Source organism: Myodes glareolus, chromosome 1 (genome assembly GCF_982192425.1).
Source record: "Myodes glareolus chromosome 1, mMyoGla1.1, whole genome shotgun sequence".
NCBI lineage: Eukaryota > Metazoa > Chordata > Mammalia > Rodentia > Cricetidae > Myodes > Myodes glareolus.
The window spans coordinates 2,388,180-2,406,777 of NC_142026.1; the positions used below are offsets into that span (position 1 = coordinate 2,388,180).

General features: G+C 40.5%; 1 protein-coding gene across 3 annotated transcripts in view; it reads left to right on the forward strand.

The window, feature by feature from the left end:
• LOC148123226 (unconventional myosin-IXb-like) overlaps positions 1–17,681 on the forward strand; it is an 89,942-nt gene extending 72,261 nt beyond the window's left edge. The window contains exons 5-6 of one of the 3 annotated variants that reach the window (XM_087903303.1): positions 1,839–2,054; positions 17,558–17,681. In XM_087903303.1, the coding sequence (XP_087759429.1) occupies positions 1,839–1,851 (13 nt within the window). In that variant the 3' untranslated portion in view covers positions 1,852–2,054; positions 17,558–17,681. Of the gene's footprint in view, positions 1–1,838; positions 2,055–17,557 lie in introns of those variants that run through there. The other 2 variants (XM_087903304.1, XM_087903306.1) reach the window with 2 other exon arrangements.
• Positions 17,682–18,598: the final 917 nt, after the last annotated feature.

Genomic DNA, 18,598 nt, shown 5'->3' on the forward strand with positions numbered 1-18,598 from the left:
GGACCTTGGGGAGCTGAGTCCGGTGCTCCAATGTGGGTCTCCGTGTGCATCGCCATCCATCGCCGGATGAAGGTTCCCTCTGATCATGCCCTCCGTGCTCACGTTCTTCTTCCTTCTGCTTCTCGCTTGGACCTAGGGAGTTAAATCCAGTGTTCCAACGTGGGTCCCCGTCTCTATCTCCATCCATTGCCAGCTGAAGGATCTATGGTGATAAGCATAATATTCATCAGTATGGCTATGGGCCAAGGCCGGTTCAGGCACCCTCTCCTCTGTCCAGAGAACAATCTGGGGATCTCTCCTTGGACCTGGGATCCCATTTACAATCAAGTCTCTAGTAAACCCTAAACTGACTTCCATAGTTGAGATATATTCTTCCCTGAACCCATATTTATCCTTCCTCCCTCCTCCCCTTCCAGTCCCCCAAGCATTTCCCATTCCTCCCCTGCTCCCTTCTCTCTAACCCTCTCCCCTTCCAACTACCCTCCCACCCCCCCATGCACCCGTGGTTACCTGGAACTCTTGTCTATTTCCAATCTCCAGGAGGAAAACTACCTGAATTTTCTTCAGGTTCACCTTCTTATTTAGCTTCTCTAGGATCACAAATTATAGACTCAAAGACCTTTAATTATGGCTAGAATCCACTTATGAGTGAATACATACATTATTCCTCTTTTTGGGTCTGGCTTACCTGACTCAGTAAAGCGTTTTCTTTTTCTTTTTTTTCTTTTTCTTTTTATTTATTTTTTATTTAATTTTTACTGGGAACCCCTCCAGAATCAAGTCTCTTGCAAACCCTAGAATGGCTCTCTTAGTTACTATATAAACTTCCCTGCTCCCATAACCATCCTTCCTCCCTCCCCCCTTCCCATCCCCAATTCTCGTCCTCTCCCCTCTCCCTAACCATCTTCCCTTACTTCCACCCCCCACCCCCCATGCACCCGAGTTTGCTTGGCAATCTTGCCTAGTTCTTTTACCAGGAGGATAACTATATAAATTTTCTTCAGGTTCACCTTCTTATTTAGCTTCTCTAGGATCACAAATTATAGACTCAAAGACCTTTAACTATGGCTAGAATCCACTTATGAGTGAGTACATACCATATTCCTCTTTTTGGGTCTGGGTTACCTCACTCAGTAAAGCATTTTCTATTTCCATCCATTTGCATGCAAAATTCAAGTTGTCATTGTTCTTTACTGCTGAGTAAAACTCTAATGTATATATGTTCCACACCTTCTTTAACCATTCTTCTATTGAGGGGCACCTAGGTTGTTTCCAGGTTCTGGCTATTACAAATAGTGCTGCTATGAATATCTAAGAGAAACAACCAAAGCGAGGAAAAGTTAATTTTGGCTTGAAGCTTCAGTATTTTGTATACATATATTGTCACATTATTTAATAGGAGTTTTATGAGCTGTTTCCTTCTGTAGAGTTCAAAAGTAGTCTCTTAACACTCTTATAGTCTCCTTATACTCTAAAATTACTCTGAACTTAATAAGAGTAGATTTTAATAAATGAAACAAGATATTCAAAGCATAGCACAAATTTAATTCTTTGAAAATTTATTTTAATTGGAATCTAATTTTACTTTATGTCTTTGGATGTTTTACCTGCATGCATGTCTGTGTATCATGTGTTGCCTGGGTGCCTGCTGAGGCCAGGTGAGGGTGATAGAGCTCCTGGAACTGGATTGAGGGCTGCTTGTGAGCAACTACATGGGAGTTGGGAAATGAACCCAACTGTTCTTTTTAAGAACAGCTAGTGCTCTTATTGCTGAACCCCTGAAAAATAATTTTAAGCCAGCATTATTTTAATGTACATTAAATGATTGTTTTTCACAGATCAGAGAGATGATTTTGGGTGGATCCTCGTAGTTAATCCAAGATGGTCTCAAAAGCGGTGTTCTCTACCCAGTTGTTGAAACACAGCATGGAAATAGTGGCCGCGTCTGTTTATCATTTGATGCTTGCAACTTGTCAGAATTATGTGAGATGGCAAAGCACTTGCCTTCCCTCGATGATGATATGTCTGTTATAGAGCTGGATTTATATTCACAGGTAATTGAAAACAACTCTAGCTTTTCCAGAATGATTAATTTAATGAGACAGATGAACCTGCTCCCAGTGAACAGCAGCTTTCTCTTGTCTGACATTCATTTTATGCAGCCACTTCTGAACTGTTAGAAGTTTTACGTCTGTTTTAGGAAAAGATAATATTTCTGTCATCTCAGAAGTCAAGAGTTTGAACTTTGAATGTAAGTTCAGTTTTAAAATGCTGACTTTGTTCTGCTGTTTATTTTTGAGACCACCTTGTTAAGTAGCCCAGGCTGGCATTGAACTTGCTGTGCAACCTAGGATGGCACTGATATCTCAATTGAGCTTGACTTTGCCTTAGTTTCCCGGTTGCTAGGATTCTAGGTCGGCATTACCATACCTACCTTTTGGTTTTAGAAATAAATGCACTTTTAGGACAAGTAAAGGGTTAAAGAACTGGTAATTGAGAAAAAATATATACTTAATATGCTCAGGAATTCAAAACACACTTTGTGTTTAATTGAGAATGTATCTATCAAAATGAAAATATTTCAGTTGTTGAATATTCATTCCCAGGTCCTTCCTAGCCTTTAATTTTTTTTTACTTCTTACCTTTTATGTTACTTTTTAAGTTTTAACATCATTCTTTTAAGAAAAAGAAATGTTAAGCACAAACATTGTGCAAAAGTACATAGTTTCCTACTGGGAAATGAATTAACTCATCTGTGTTTGAAACAATCAAGTACTTTTGCAGCAGTGCACAGTTGTTTTTCATAGAGTTTCTTATTGTTGTTTTGTTTTTCAAAATATCCCTGGGGCTGGAGAGATGAATCAGTGGTCAAGAGCACTGCCTGCTCTTCCAAACAACTGAGTTAAATCCCCAGGACCCACAACTATACTCTAATTTCAGGATGTCTTATGCCCTCTTCTGGTCTTGGTGGTCACCAGACACACATATAGTATACAGACATACATGTAGGCAAAGCATAAAATAAAATACATAAAATAAAAACAATAAAGATCTTTTTTAAAAAATATATACAAAAACTATTCCTATGCAGATTTCTTATGACTAAAAGTCCTTAAAATTCTTCTCAACCACTGTGGTCTTACAGTCATCTTAGTTTCAAGATGCCTTAAGAAATATAAAATTTGTGGGGTGGTGGTGCTGCACTCCTCTAATCCCATTAATCAGGAGGCAGAGGCAGGGGGACCTCTGTGAGTCTGAGAAGAGTCTACAGAAGAAATAGGAATTCACCTTAGCTAAGAAGTTTGAACTGGAAGTATTATCTCCGTTTGTTCAAGATCTCCTGTATTTTGTCACTATAAGGCCAACTAGTAAGACTATTATAAGAGCTATTGTTTATACATTAACTATTCCTGGATCCTTTTAATAGAAGACTGAAGTGAGAAAGGATTAATGTTCTAAAGGTGCAAAAAAAAACAAAAACAAAAAACTTGTTTTCAGATACTAGTCCTTCTAAAGTCATTCCTTATCAAAGAATATATTGAAACAATTTTTTGTAAAAATTTAAAGAGCTGAAGTCTACAGTCACTGGGCTGGTAGTCATAGACACACAGAAACCTAACAGGTGATAATGTAATCAAGTTGAATTTAAATTGTTGGATATTTTATTTATTTTTTTAGTTTCTATTGCAACAATTTTATTTTTAATTCAAACATTTGACACCAACTTCTAAAACCACAGCTTTTTGTTTCTTGCTGTTGGGGCTCCACTGATACAATCTACTTGAAGTTTCATGAAGCCATAAAATAAGCACACTGAGGCTGCCATTATTCAAATTTAAAAGTTGAGGTGTGCCAAGAAGAACACTTTATTTCTGTCTCACTTGGTATGCTGTTTCGGCCGGGACAGTTTGTGAGTGTTTCTATTGTTACATGACCAAAGAAGGTTACCTTTTTAATGTATATTTTCAAAGCTACAAAGAATTTTATTTAATATTATTGTTACTTGTTTATTCCATTGTGGTACAATCATAAAAGATAGTGCAGCTAATTTATTTTATCTTGCAACTATTGCATTCTGCATATGAAAAAAATGAACAGGCATGTAAGTTGTGCCTACCAACCCTCCAAATGTTCTTACAATAATTAAATACTTAAATTTATGTCCCATTACTTTTCTTTCAAATTAATTGCATTATAATAAGGGTAACCTTAATTCTACTAAAGTCTAACATGTTTCAATTACTGTAGTATCTTTGTTTTGTTTAGCTTACTGAATTTAAATGACAGGCAAGAGGAATACAGAATGAAGTACAAACATTTTCTCTCCAAAGGATATTTTATAATCCTAGTTTATAATGTAAACTAGTATAAGACACAGGAAAAAATTACAGTGCATATATATATAAATATATATATATATTTGGATTTCTGAGACAAGGTTCTCTATTTAACAGTCTTGGCTATGTACCTTTTTTATCTTTTATATTGATGTTTTAAAAACAACTACTTCCTTATTTTATTAATTGTATTATGAGTACTTGGAATTTTCCTTGGGCCACTAACCAACTCCCAAATCATTTATTACAAATGCTTATTATTAATTATAAGCACTTAATCTTAGCTTAAGCATGTCCCACTAGCTCTTTTAACTTAACTTAACCTGTTTCTATTCATCTACATTTTTCCTTGGGGCTTTTTACCTTTCATTCTATATGTCCTGCTGTCCTACTTCCTCCATGTGTGTCAGGCTGACCACTGGTTTCTCCCTGGTATCTCTTTTGCTTTCTCCCTTTTTAAGCCTAAATTCCATCTCCTTCTTAGTCTTCCTGACTGCAAGTTCTGCCTACACCTCTTCCTCGCTATTGGCTGTTGAGCTTTTTGTTAGACTTCTCAGGTGCCTTAGGCAGACAAGGTAAAACAGCAACACATTTCTACATATAATTCAAAAAATGCAAACATCTTTACATAGTTAAACAAATATTTTGCAAGAATTAAACATCATTTCTCCTTTCAAGTTTTTTTTCTTCAAACCCTCTCATATATACGTTTTTGTTCACTTTCAAATTCATGGATTTTTCATTAATTTTGTTACATACATATATGCATGTAACTTGCTCAATCTGTATGTCACTTGTCTGTTGTTTTCAGGGTTAAAATTAGGTTCCAGGGAGATAAATGCCCAGGGAGAAAGGAGAGCAAAATAATAGTATAGATATCTGAAAAAAAACCATAAGGGATCATATTGTTAACTACCTAAGAAACTATAACACACACCTACTTTAACTTACTATAATGTTATTTGTATATATATTTTCAGGGCTCACCATTTTGGTACTGGATAAACAATTGGTGTACTCTTCACTCAGTAAGACATTTACAGGGTCCCATCTTAGATCTACAGAGTCTCAGTCCTTTCCATTTTAGAGAATGTTTTTGCCTTCCTGCAGGACTAAATCTTCTCAACCATGTTGCTTTATCAGAACAAAAATGTTGACATTAAATAGCATATAGTTTCAGCTTTGCAAGTCTAAAACCTAAAAACTGCTTCTGACTCAAAGCCACATTCCTTAAGATTCCCTCTTCCAAAGCAACCACACAAGACAATAGAGGCAATAGAGGCCTTTAATGGTTTAATTGTGCTGTTCTCTGCTCTGTGCTTCCCAAGGTTCTAAACCTGCTCTCAGGGGAGAACTATGATCCTATGGGAAGTAGTCAGTGGAATGGGAGGAAGAACATCCCCCAGATATTTAACAGGTTATGCTCTACACAAATCAGAGCTCCCATTGTCCTCTGTCCATCTAGGAGCCTTGGAGCTCCCTCCCTGCTAGGCTTTTCTGTAGCTCTCTAGTCAGCAAAGTCACTTCTCCAATCAGCACTGTGTCCTCTAACCAGGACTGGGGAAACTTTGATAACAGAGATAACTGACATTTTTCTCTGGATGTGGAAACATGATTTTAACCAAACATAATCAACACTGTACTGCATTTGTAAAATCATGACTAGTAATTCCTTAGTGGGCCAACCCAAAGCCAACCTTATGGTTCAACCCTCTTCAGTTGATCCTAATGAGATATCCCTCAATCAGTTATCCACAAGTATGGATTGGTATATGGAATTTCCTATTGGTACTGAGGTTTATTTAATTTCAAGTCATTTTGGTGTTTCTGTGTCTGTGTGCACACATGCATGTGGGTGTCCATAGAGTCCAGAAGGGGGATCAGATGCAATGGATTTGGAGTTACAAGTGACTGTGAAGCCTCCTGATATGACCTTATCTGCTGAGCCATCTTTCCAAACAACTCTCTCTCTCTCTCTCTCTCTCTCTCTCTCTCTCTCTCTCTCTCTCTCTCTCTTTTATCTTTTTATCTTTTTTATCTCTCTCTCTCTCTGTCTTTCTCTCACGCTCTCTCTCATCTTTCTATTACTTTTTGTTTGAGACAAGAGTATTATTGTATAGCCTTGTCTCTCCTGGAACTCACTCTGTAGACCAGGCTGGCCTTGAACTCACAGAGATTCCCCCTGCCCCTGTCTGCTGAGTGGTGGGATCAAAGTCATGGGCCACCAGTGCCCCTGTTGTTTTTCATTAAATACAGTGGCTGCCTCAGAAACAACTGATCTCTTAAACAGCAATTGCAACCCCAGCAGCTACCAGCAGCTGCATGGGCCACAGCAATGTGGGAATCCTGTGTCCCCAAGCACCAATTCTACCACAACCAATAAAGGAACTTAATCTAGATCTCTGTCCTTCTACAGAACTCAGGATTCAAAAGCTGATGTGACATTAGCTCACCCAGAGAGACTAAATACCAAGTAACTTACCTTCTCTCCTTGCTGGTGCCCCCCCAAAAAGGGGGTGTTCTTCTGCTCGACCCCCACTTAAAAACCCTAGCTACATTTAGTTCCTCCCTACTACTTCCTGTCCACTAGTTGCTGATTCAGTCTCCTGACCCCAGATTAATTTTCTTTAATCAAACAAATGTAACAATCTTTGCATTGTTAATGATAGCAGCAAAAAAGTAACACATATTTAAAATAATATTCCTCCCCTCCCCCCACTGCTGCGGGCCCTTCGTCTCCTGAGTCCTGGGAAGACCAGCTAGCCCTGTTGCCCTGCTGAGCAGTTCTTCCCAGAGAGGTGAGTGGGTGCTAGCCTGCCTGCCTCTCCAGGAAGGGAGGACAGCCCTTCCCCCCTCAGCTTCTGCGGCAGGGTCTTCGGTGTTCCAAGGGTCCCCTCCCCTCCCCCCACTGCTGCGGGCCCTTCGTCTCCTGAGTCCTGGGAAGACCAGCTAGCCCTGTTGCCCTGCTGAGCCGTTCTTCCCAGAGAGGTGAGTGGGTGCTAGCCTGGGCAGCCTGCCTGCCTCTCCGGGAAGGGAGGACAGCCCTTCCCCCCTCAGCTTCTGCGGCAGGGTCTTCCGTGTTCCAAGGGACCCCTCCCCTCCCCCCACTGCTGCGGGCCCTTTGTCTCCTGGGTCCTGGGAAGACCAGCTAGCCCTGTTGCCCTGCTGAGGAGTTCTTCCCAGAGAGGGCTGAGGAGCTCTATCCAGAGAGTGCTGTGAAGTCCTACCCAGAGAGTGCTGAGGAGTTCTATCCAGAAAGTGCTGAGGAGTTTCATCCAGAGTGGGGGAGATGGGCAGGCGCCAATGCAAGAATTCCTCCAACAACCTGAAAGGCAACATGACATCGCCTGAATCCAGGGAGCTCGAAACTAGAAGAATTGAACACCCTACTCCAGAAGAAATAGAAGAAATCGACTCTAAGCGCTTCTTTATGAAAATAATAGAGGAACTTAAACAGGAGGTGAAAATCTGCCGTAAAGAAATGGAAGATAAGTATAACAAAAAAATTGAGGAAATGAGTAAAGAAATGGAAGAGAAATATACCAAAAAGTTTGAAGAAATGAGTAAATCCGTAAATGAAATTCTGGGAAACCAAGAAAAAACAATCAAACAGGTAATAGAAAAAGTTCAAGATTTGAAAACTGAAATGGAGTCAATGAAGAAATCACAAACCGAGGGCCGGCTGGCTATGGAAAATCTGGGTAAACGAACAGAGACTTCAGAAACAAGCTTAACCAATAGAATACAAGAGATAGAAGAGAGAATCTCAGACTCTGAGGACACCATAGAGAAATTAAACACTCTGTCCAAAGAAAACAGCAAATCCAACAAATTCTCATCACAAAACATTCAGGAACTGTGGGACACAATAAAAAAACCAAATCTAAGAATAATAGGAGTAGAAGAAGGAGAAGAATTGCATTTCAAAGGTCCAGAAAATATACTCAACAAAATTATAGAAGAAAACTTTCCCATCCTAAAGAACGATATTCCTATGAAGGTTCAAGAAGCATACAGAACACCGAATAGACTGGATCAGAAAAAAACATCCCCTCGTCATATAATAATCAAAACACAAAGCATTCAGACTAAAGAAAGGATATTGAGAGCTGCAAAGGAAAAAGGTCAAGTAACTTATAAAGGTAAACCTATCAGACTTACACCAGACTTCTCGATGGAAACCATGAAAGCCAGAAGGTCCTGGATAGAGGTACTGCAGAAACTAAGAGACAATGGATGCAAACCCAGACTACTTTACCCAGCCAAGCTATTGTTCACTATCAACGGAGAAAACAAAATATTCCAGGATAAAAACAAATTTAAACAATACGTAGCTACTAATCCAGCCTTACAGAGAATACTAGAAGGAAAATCACAACCCAAGGAATCCAACATTCCCAACACTGCCTACATTAACTCAGACATCTAGCGACCCTTCACAAGCACAACTCAAAGAAGGAAAACACATACACGCTACTACCCAAAAAAAATGACCGGAGTCATCGATCACTGGTCATTAATATCACTTAATATCAATGGTCTCAACTCACCTATAAAGAGGCACAGACTTAGAGATTGGATACGAAAACAGGATCCAACATTCTGCTGTCTACAAGAAACACACCTCAACCACAAAGACAGACACCTACTCAGAGTAAAGGGTTGGGAAAAGGTTTTCCAAGCAAATGGACCTAAGAAACAAGCGGGTGTGGCCATTCTAATATCTAACAAAATCGACTTCAAACTAAAATCAATCAGAAGAGATGGAGATGGACATTTCATACTCATAACAGGAACAATTCATCAGGAAGAAGTCTCAATCTTGAATATCTATGCCCCTAATATAAAGGCACCCACATATGTAAAAGAAACTCTTCTAGAACTCAAGGTAGTCATCAAACCACACACACTAATAGTAGGAGACTTCAACACTCCTCTCTCACCAATGGACAGGTCAAACAGACAGAAACCAAACAGAGAAATAAGAGATTTACTGGAGGTACTGAATCAAATGGACTTTACAGACATCTATAGAACACTCCACCCAAATAGGAAAGAGTATACCTTCTTCTCTGCAGCTCATGGAACCTTCTCGAAAATTGACCACATACTTGGTAACAAAGCAAACTTCCACAGATACAAAAAAATATTAGTGACCACCTGTGTCTTGTCAGATCACCATGGATTAAAATTAGAATTCAACAACAATGGTACCCCCAGGAAGCCAACAAACTCATGGAAGTTGAACAGTCAACTACTAAATCACCCCTGGGTCAAGGAAGAAATAAAGAAAGAAATTAAAGTCTTCCTTGAATATAATGAAAACAAAGACACAACGTATTCAAACCTATGGGACACTATGAAAGCAGTGCTAAGAGGAAAGTTCATAGCACTAAGTGCCCACCTAAAGAAAACAGAGAAAGCACACATTGGAGACTTAACAACACACTTGAAAGCTCTAGAAAAAAAAGAAGCTGATTTACCCAGGAGGAGTAGAAGACTGGAAATAATCAAACTGAGGGCTGAAATCAACAAAATAGAAACACAGAAAACAATTCAAAGAATCAATGAAGCAAAAAGCTGGTTCTTGGAGAAAATTAACAAGATTGACAAACCCCTATCCAAACTAATCAAACGGCAGAGAGAGAACTTGCAAATTAATAGGATCAGAAATGAAAAGGGGGACATAACCACAGACACAGAGGAAATTCAGAGAATCATTAGATCTTACTACGAAAGTTTATATGCCACAAAGTTGGAAAATGTAAAAGAAATGGACATTTTTTTAGATAAGTACCATATACCAAAGTTGAACCAAGACCAGGTGAACGATCTAAATAGACCTGTTAGTCGTGAAGAACTAGAAGCTGTTATCAAAAATCTTCCTACCAAAAAAAGCCCAGGACCAGATGGTTTCAATGCAGAATTCTACCAGAACTTTCAGGAAGAGCTAATACCTATACTCCTTAATGTATTCCACAATATAGAAACAGAAGAGTCACTGCCTAACTCCTTTTATGAAGCTACAGTTACCCTAATACCAAAACCACACAAAGACACAACCAAGAAAGAGAATTACAGGCCAATCTCACTCATGAACATCGACGCGAAAATTCTCAATAAAATACTGGCAAACCGAATCCAAGAGCACATTAGAAAAATTATCCATTATGATCAAGTCGGCTTCATTCCAGAGATGCAGGGCTGGTTCAACATACGCAAATCTATCAATGTAATCCATCATATAAATAAACTGAAAGAAAAAAACCATATGATCATCTCACTAGATGCTGAAAAAGCATTTGACAAAATTCAACACCCATTTATGATAAAGGTGTTGGAGAGACTGGGGATACAAGGATCATACCTAAATACAATAAAAGCAATATACAGCAAGCCGACAGCTAACATCAAACTGAATGGAGAGAAACTCAAAGCCTTTCCACTAAAATCAGGAACGCGACAAGGCTGTCCACTCTCTCCATACCTCTTCAATATAGTGCTTGAAGTTCTAGCAATAGCAATAAGACAACATAAGGGGATCACGGGGATTCGAATTGGAAAGGATGAAGTTAAACTTTCGTTATTTGCTGACGATATGATAGTGTACATAAGCGACCCCAAAAACTCTACCAAAGAACTCCTACAGCTGATAAACACCTTTAGTAATGTGGCAGGATACAAGATCAACTCCAAAAAATCAGTGGCCCTCCTATACACAAAGGATAAAGAAGCAGAGAGGGAAATCAGAGAAGCATCACCCTTCATGATAGCCACAAATAGCATAAAATATCTTGGGGTTACTCTAACCAAGGAAGTGAAAGACCTATTTGACAAAAACTTTAAGTCTTTGAAGAAAGAAATTGAGGAGGATACCAGAAAATGGAAAGACCTCCCCTGCTCTTGGATTGGGAGAATCAACATAGTAAAAATGGCAATTCTACCAAAAGCAATCTATAGATTCAATGCAATCCCCATCAAAATCCCATCAAACTTCTTCACAGACCTTGAGAGAACAATAATCAAGTTTATATGGCAAAACAAAAAACCCAGGATAGCCAAAACAATCTTATACAATAAAAGAACTTCTGGAGGCATTACCATCCCTGACTTCAAACTCTATTATAGAGCTACAGTATTGAAAACAGCTTGGTATTGGCATAAGAACAGAGAAGTCGACTTATGGAATCGAATAGAAGACCCAGATATTAACCCACAAACTTATGAACACCTAATTTTCGACAAGGGAGCTAAAGGTATACAATGGAAGAAGGAAAGCATCTTTAACAAATGGTGCTGGCATAACTGGATGTCAACCTGTAAAAAAATGAAAGTAGATCCATATCTATCACCATGCACAAAAATCAAGTCCAAATGGATTAAAGACATCAACATTAATCCGTCCACTTTGAACCTGATAGAAGAGAAAGTGGGAAGTAGTCTACAAGATTTAGGCACAGGAGGCCTCTTCCTAAGTAGGACCCCAGCAGCACAGACAATAAGAGAAACAATGAATAAATGGGATCTACTGAAACTGGGAAGCTTCTGTAAAGCAAAGGACACTGTCAGTAGGACAAAAAGGCTGCCTTCTGACTGGGAGAAGATCTTCACCAACCCCTCATCAGACAAAGGTCTGATCTCCAAAATATACAAAGAACTCAAGAAACTAGGCACTAAAACTCTAATTAACCCAATTAAAAAATGGGGTACTGAACTTAACAGAGAATTCACAACAGATGAACTTCGAATGGCCAGAAGACACTTAAGGTCATGCTCAACCTCCCTAGCGATCAGGGAAATGCAAATCAAAACCACTTTGAGATACCATCTTACACCTGTCAGAATAGCTAAAGTCAAAAACACCAACGATAGCCTATGCTGGAGAGGATGTGGGGTGAGGGGAACACTCATCCATTGTTGGTGGGAATGCAAACTCGTGCAGCCACTGTGGAAATCAGTGTGGCGGTTTCTCAGGAAACTGGGAGTCAACCTCCCTCAGGACCCAGCAATACCACTCTTGGGAATATACCCTAAAGATTCCCTAACATACTACAAAAGCATTTGTTCAACTATGTTCATAGCTGCACTATTTGTAATAGCCAGATCATGGAAACAACCTAGGTGCCCCTCAATAGAAGAATGGTTAAAAAAGGTGTGGAACATATATACATTAGAGTTTTACTTGGCGGTAAAAAACAATGACATCTTGAATTTTGCATGCAAATGGATGGAAATAGAAAACGCTTTACTGAGTGAGGTAAGCCAGACCCAAAAAGAGGAACACGGTATGTATTCACTCATAAGTGGATTCTAACCATAATTAAAGGTCTTTGAGCCTATTATTCGTGATCCTAGAGAAGCTAAATAAGAAGATGAACCTGATGAAGATTATTTAGCTATCCACCAGGAGGTAGGAAATATACATGAGTCCCAGGTAACCTCGGGTGCATGGGGGGGGTGGGAGGGTCGATGGAGGGGGAGAGGACTAGAGAGAAGGGAGTAGGGGAGGAAAGGGGAAAGCTTGGTGGCCGGGGAGGGGGGGAGGAGGGAGGTAGGATGAATATGGGATCAGGGAACAATATATTTCAACTAAGGGAGCCATTTTAGGGTTTACAGGAGACTTGATTATATATGGGATCCCAGGTCCAAGGAGAAATCCCCCAGATTGCTCTCTGGACAGAGGAGAGGGTGCCTGAATCGGCCGTGGCCCATGACCATACTGATGTATATTTTGCTTATCACCATAGATCCTTCCTCTGGCGAAGGACGGCTATGCAGTCGAAGGCCCACATTGGAGCACCGGATTGAGCCCCCCGAGGTCCGGATGGGGAGCGGAAGGAGGAGGAACATGAAAAACGAAATCAATACTGCGAGGGATGCTATCACCCACTGATACAAGGGAACGGATCTGATGAGAGTTTACCAGGGCCAGCCGGACTGGGACTGAACGAGGACGTGATCTAGCCAGATTCTCGGAATTTGGCCGGATTCTCTGACTGTGTCTGGCCCGGGGTCTTTCTGAAAAGCCATTGACTATGACACTGGGACCTGTTTCCTCTGCATATGCTGGATTTTGGGGATCCAGTCTGTTTGGACGCTCGCCTTCCTGGACCTGGAGGGAGGGGGAGGGAGCTGGAGCTTCCCACAGGGCAGGAAACCCTGACTGCCCTGGGGGACGGAGGGGAAGGAGGGGGGGAGTGGGGGGAGTGGGAGGGTGTTGGGAGGGGGGGCGGAAATGGAAACTTTTATAATCTAATAAAATTTACTAAAAAAAATAAATAAATAAATAAACTGCTCACCTGATCTAGAAAAAAAAAAAATAAAAAAAAAAAAAATAAAAATAAAATAATATTCCACAACAACAGTTGCTGCTTAGGACAGCAGTTGTTTAAGAGGCAGTCACTGTGTTTAATGAAAAACAAAAAGCCAAAAAAAAAATAGGGCAATAGTGGCCCATGCTTTTAATTTCAGCACTCAGTGAGGCAAGGGTCAGAGGAAGCTCTGTGAGTTCAAAGCCATCCAGGCCTACAGAGTGAGTTCCAGGGCAGCTAAGTGAAGTATTACTGTGTTGCTCTTACTGTTCTCTAAAATAACATCCTCTTGAATTTAAGCTCAAGATATCCTGGGCTTCCCAAGTTTGGATTACAGATGGGTTTGGCTGCAAAACTTTATTGTTTACTGGAAGTCTTCTTTATTCTCTGAGACTCGCCCATAGAATTGAAGTCCCCTGCCTCATCCTTTTTTTTCTTATTTGATTGAATCACCGCAGTTCCTCCTCTTGCTGCCTCTGTCTCATTTATTCCATGTTGGCTTCAAATTCACCACATAGCCCAGCATATCATTGAATTGATGCCCAGTGCTGAGATTATAGGTGTATACTACCAGAACCAATATTTTGGTAACATTTCTATTGCTGTGAGAAAGCATTGCAGACAATGAAGTTTCTAGAAGGAGAATGTTTAATTTGGGGCTTAAAGTTTCAGATGGTTAATTCCATGACTATCACAGAAGGGAGTATGGCAGTAGGCAGGAAAGAATGGCATTGGAGAAGTAGCTGAGAGCTCATATCTTGAGACACAAGTGGAAATCATGTGGCCTTTTTAAATCTCAAAGCTCACATTCAGTAGCGATTCTCCCTATTCCTCCCACACTGTTCCACCATCTGGTGTGTGGGGAGCAAACATTCAAATATATGAGTCTAAGAGGGCACATTCTCATTCAAGCCACCACAGCCAGTTTATGGGTTTCAAGCATGATATGCAAGTACTCTAACAACTGAGGGATGTTCCTAGCCCCCACCTCTTTTTCTTTGCCATGGGATTGATGGACACTTTCTTATTGGCATCCCATCTGTAGCTATCAGTCCATGGTTATCAGAAGGTAACTCACCTCATGATTGCCAAGGAACAGAAGGACTGCACTAGGTATAGCCTTCAGAGCTACTCCCACACTAGTGACATACTTCCTCCAGCTAAGCATCACCTAAAGCTCCCACCACCTCCCCAAACAGTGCTACCAGCTGGGGACCAAACATTCCATGTAAGAAACTGTAATGGGGTATTTCACATTCAATTTATATTTATTCCAAAGTTGCAGACTAATCCAGGTCTGCTTTGCCATGCCTGTGATCCCAGCAATCTGGAGACTGAGGCAGGATGACTATTAGCTGAGAGGCTGTAACTAATTTACTACCTAATTTCTGAAAAAAAAAATAAAACACTTTTCTTGTTGTGACATCGAAAGGTAAGCAAGGACAAGTTTTCTCATTAGTCCATCCTTCTCAGTTTGCATTTTTTAATGTGTGTATGTGTGTGTCCATGCACATATCTATCAGTATACATGGAAGACAGAGGTCTACTGTAGGTATCCTCCTTTATTTCCCTATACCTTATGTTTGAGACGTGGCGTCTACTGATTAGACACTCACAAATTCCACTCTTCCTTCTCCCCACCTCTATGTTCTGAAAAGAGGCACAAAGAATTTTCTTGACTGTCAATGCATTTGTTAACTTTTTTCTGACCATGATCTCAGACTTTTTGTTTTATATTTGCCTAGCTATTTCTAAATTTTAATTTTTATTTTTATTCTTATCAAAGAGTGTTCTATCCTTATGGAACTTAGATTTACATTCATTTTTCCAATGTCTCCCTTTTGACATCTTGGACAGTTACCTGGGGGAGGTCCTCTCTTGCCCTCCTTCCTTTCCCAGAGCAATTCTTTTGTACATGACCTGATTCCCCACATTTATAATGAGTGGGCACTGAGGGGTTCTTTTCACCTCCTCCATAGGTTTGCTTAACATAGACGCTGAAATTCTGTCCCTTCATTGCTTCAACTTAGGCCATCCCTAGGACTATGGCTGGTGAGGCATCTGTACAGGCTTTAATGTAGTCCTGTAGGGTTCATGTATTTCTGATGGGCCGTATAAGGTCCTGGAATAGAGCATTGGCATTTTCCCATGCCAATTGTTTAAGGAGCATGTCTGTGAAGAAATTCTCCCAAAATTACTGTGATACTTTCAGTCCTCTACTTGCCATTAGATGTTTAAATACTGAGTAAAACATTCTTTCCTGCTTTGTCTTAGTAAGCCCCAAGGTTTACCTCTACATACTTGCACTTAACCGATGATCCTTTATCTGCAGAACTGCAGATTCCTGGCAAGAGCCTACTCATTACCTTGAAAAGAAAAGAAAGAAATTACCTGTCCAAGGTCCCTGTTCGGGTGCCACCTGCCACGGATCGACTCAGGGGAGCCACTCAGACCGTGGGAGAAGCAGGGTCTTGGTACACAGGAAGGCACAAGTTTGGCGGATGACAGAGAGACACAACACACAAGAGAGTGGTTGGAATCTGCTGCGATTTTACTGAATTCATGTTTTCATTATATAGTATTCACACAAAGAACAAATCAGAAGGTCATGCATTTATCATTGGTTGGTATGGTATGAAAACTTCTTTTAGTCAAACCAGCGATATTTAAGAAAAGTTTATTATCAGGAAAAGGTGTTAGACATAAAACATCTGCGATCTGACTCAGAGTCATTGATCTTCACCAGAACTGGAGTAGGACTGAATCAGCTATCTAGGACAGAGCGGGAACAAGTTCCACTGGGAGCAGAAGCCAGAAGCAAATCCAGTCCCAGGAGCCAACCCAGTCCCAGGGCACTGGCAGATTAGAATTGAGCCAGTGACCAAATCCAGAGTCAGTGACCTCCACTGGAACAGATATAGGGGAGTAACTACTGAGCAAGTGAGCCAGAGCCAGAGACTGCTGAGTGTCTGGATGTGAATCTGGGACCTTCAAGGGAGTAGACCTAAGCCAGGACCCTGGTGTGTCTGGACATGAGTCTAGGACCTCCCAGGAACTAAACCTGAGTCAGGACCTCTGCCAGTGTGGGCATGAGTGATCCTGGGACCTCTGAGGGAATAGAGAAGAACCAGAGATCTTGGCAGGCCTAGGCACGAGTTTAGGACCTAAGAGGGAGTAGACCTGAGCCAGGACCTATGTGGGTCTGGGCATTGGTCTGGGACATCAAAAGAAATAGGCAGTAACCTAAAATCTTTGCAGGTCTGAGCATGAGTCTGGGACCTCTGAGGGAGTAAGCATGTCCTCTCTGGGTCTGGTCACACTTGAGACTGGAACCTCTGAGACAGTAAACCAGAGCCAGAAACCTTTCCAGGTCCAACTCCAAGCCAGGGACTTCTTCAGGAAGAGGATCCAGAATAGGATTTAAAAAACAGGGCAAAGCCAAAGTAGGCATGAGACAGCAAACTCCAAGGAGGCAGAATAAAACACAGGAGTGCTAAGCTATCTCTAGGAGCATGGAGTAACCAATGGGGCAGGAGAATGTGACACTGACTGTACCATGAGGAACAACCATCTGAGCTTTCATTCAGTGGCACCTAGAAGATTATTCAACAGAATCTCAGACAGCACCAACCACACCTATTAGAGGAAAAGATGAGTAGAAAAGGTAAGAACGCACACACACAACACCACAAAGAGCAACACAACACCAGTAAAACCCAAAGACCCTACAAAAGCAAGACCTGGACAACCAAATATGGATGAAGCAGAAGAAAATGACCTAAAAAATAACTTCAAGAGAATTTTTGAAACTCTTAAAGAGGAAATGAGAAATTCCTTATGTTGCAGAGAAACTTCATTGCATCTTTCTCTTTCTTTCCTTTTTCTTTTTAACTGATTTTTGATCCAAAGAGTAGAGAAATTTTGCCGAACTTCCAGGAACAGGAGAACCGAGTCACCCAGGCAACAGCTGTCTGTTCTTTGTCTCTCAGACAGCCAAAAGGAGGCGCCCATGTAGGAAAAGTAAAGACCTGTGTGATTTCTCTGAGTTCTGTGATGGAAACACCGAAATCTGCATTCCCAACACAATGCTGCTGACCTAGAGCCCTGCAACAGCAACACTGCCTTTTGCTTTGGTGGAATCTGCTGCAATCTGGACAGGCAGTGCATGGATTTATTTGGGAAACGTAAGAGATGTTCCTTGTTTTTCGTTTGTTTGTTTTTGAATCGCTGTTATTTTAAAGCTACTAATCTATCCTGTAGCCTTATTATAAAATATTGATCTACACCCATATTTAAAAATTAAATCAAAGCAAATCATTTCCATGTCAAAACAGAAACGACTATAACATTGAAACCACATAGGATGTGAGAGTCAGGGTGAGGTCATTGGTGGGAGAAGGGTAGAGTATTAGCATGTGTCTTTGGGGAGAGAGTGGTTTTCTCAACAGTTTTCCTTAACACAGTACAGTTTTTTTTTCCTGAGTAGTTTTTGGTATATTCTTGCCCACTGCTCCCATTTACACTTCAAGACATTGACTATCTCAGTATAAATATCCTACACTTTTAAGTATTGTAAATTACTTTTTGGCTTTTAGCATGAGAAACTTGAGATTCTTTTTATTTTTTTTCAGATGCTAAGGGTCCGAATTATGTGTGCATGCAAGAAGTGAACAGTGAAAATGACAAATTCGGAAACTGTCACGGATGCTGTAATTATAGGTACATACTCAACAAATAATACCTTTTCCATGTGTGGTATGTGCAGTGCAAAGAGGTGCATCTAGTGTTTGCAGGCAGGGACACGTGTTGCCTGTCATTGCAGGGACATATTCCCAATGACTTGCTAGTATAGTCTGCCTGAAGGTTTTGCATTATCCTTACATATTGAATTATTATTGAACTAATGGATAAGACAGTTAAGTGACAATATGCAAATTTTCTGCCTTATAC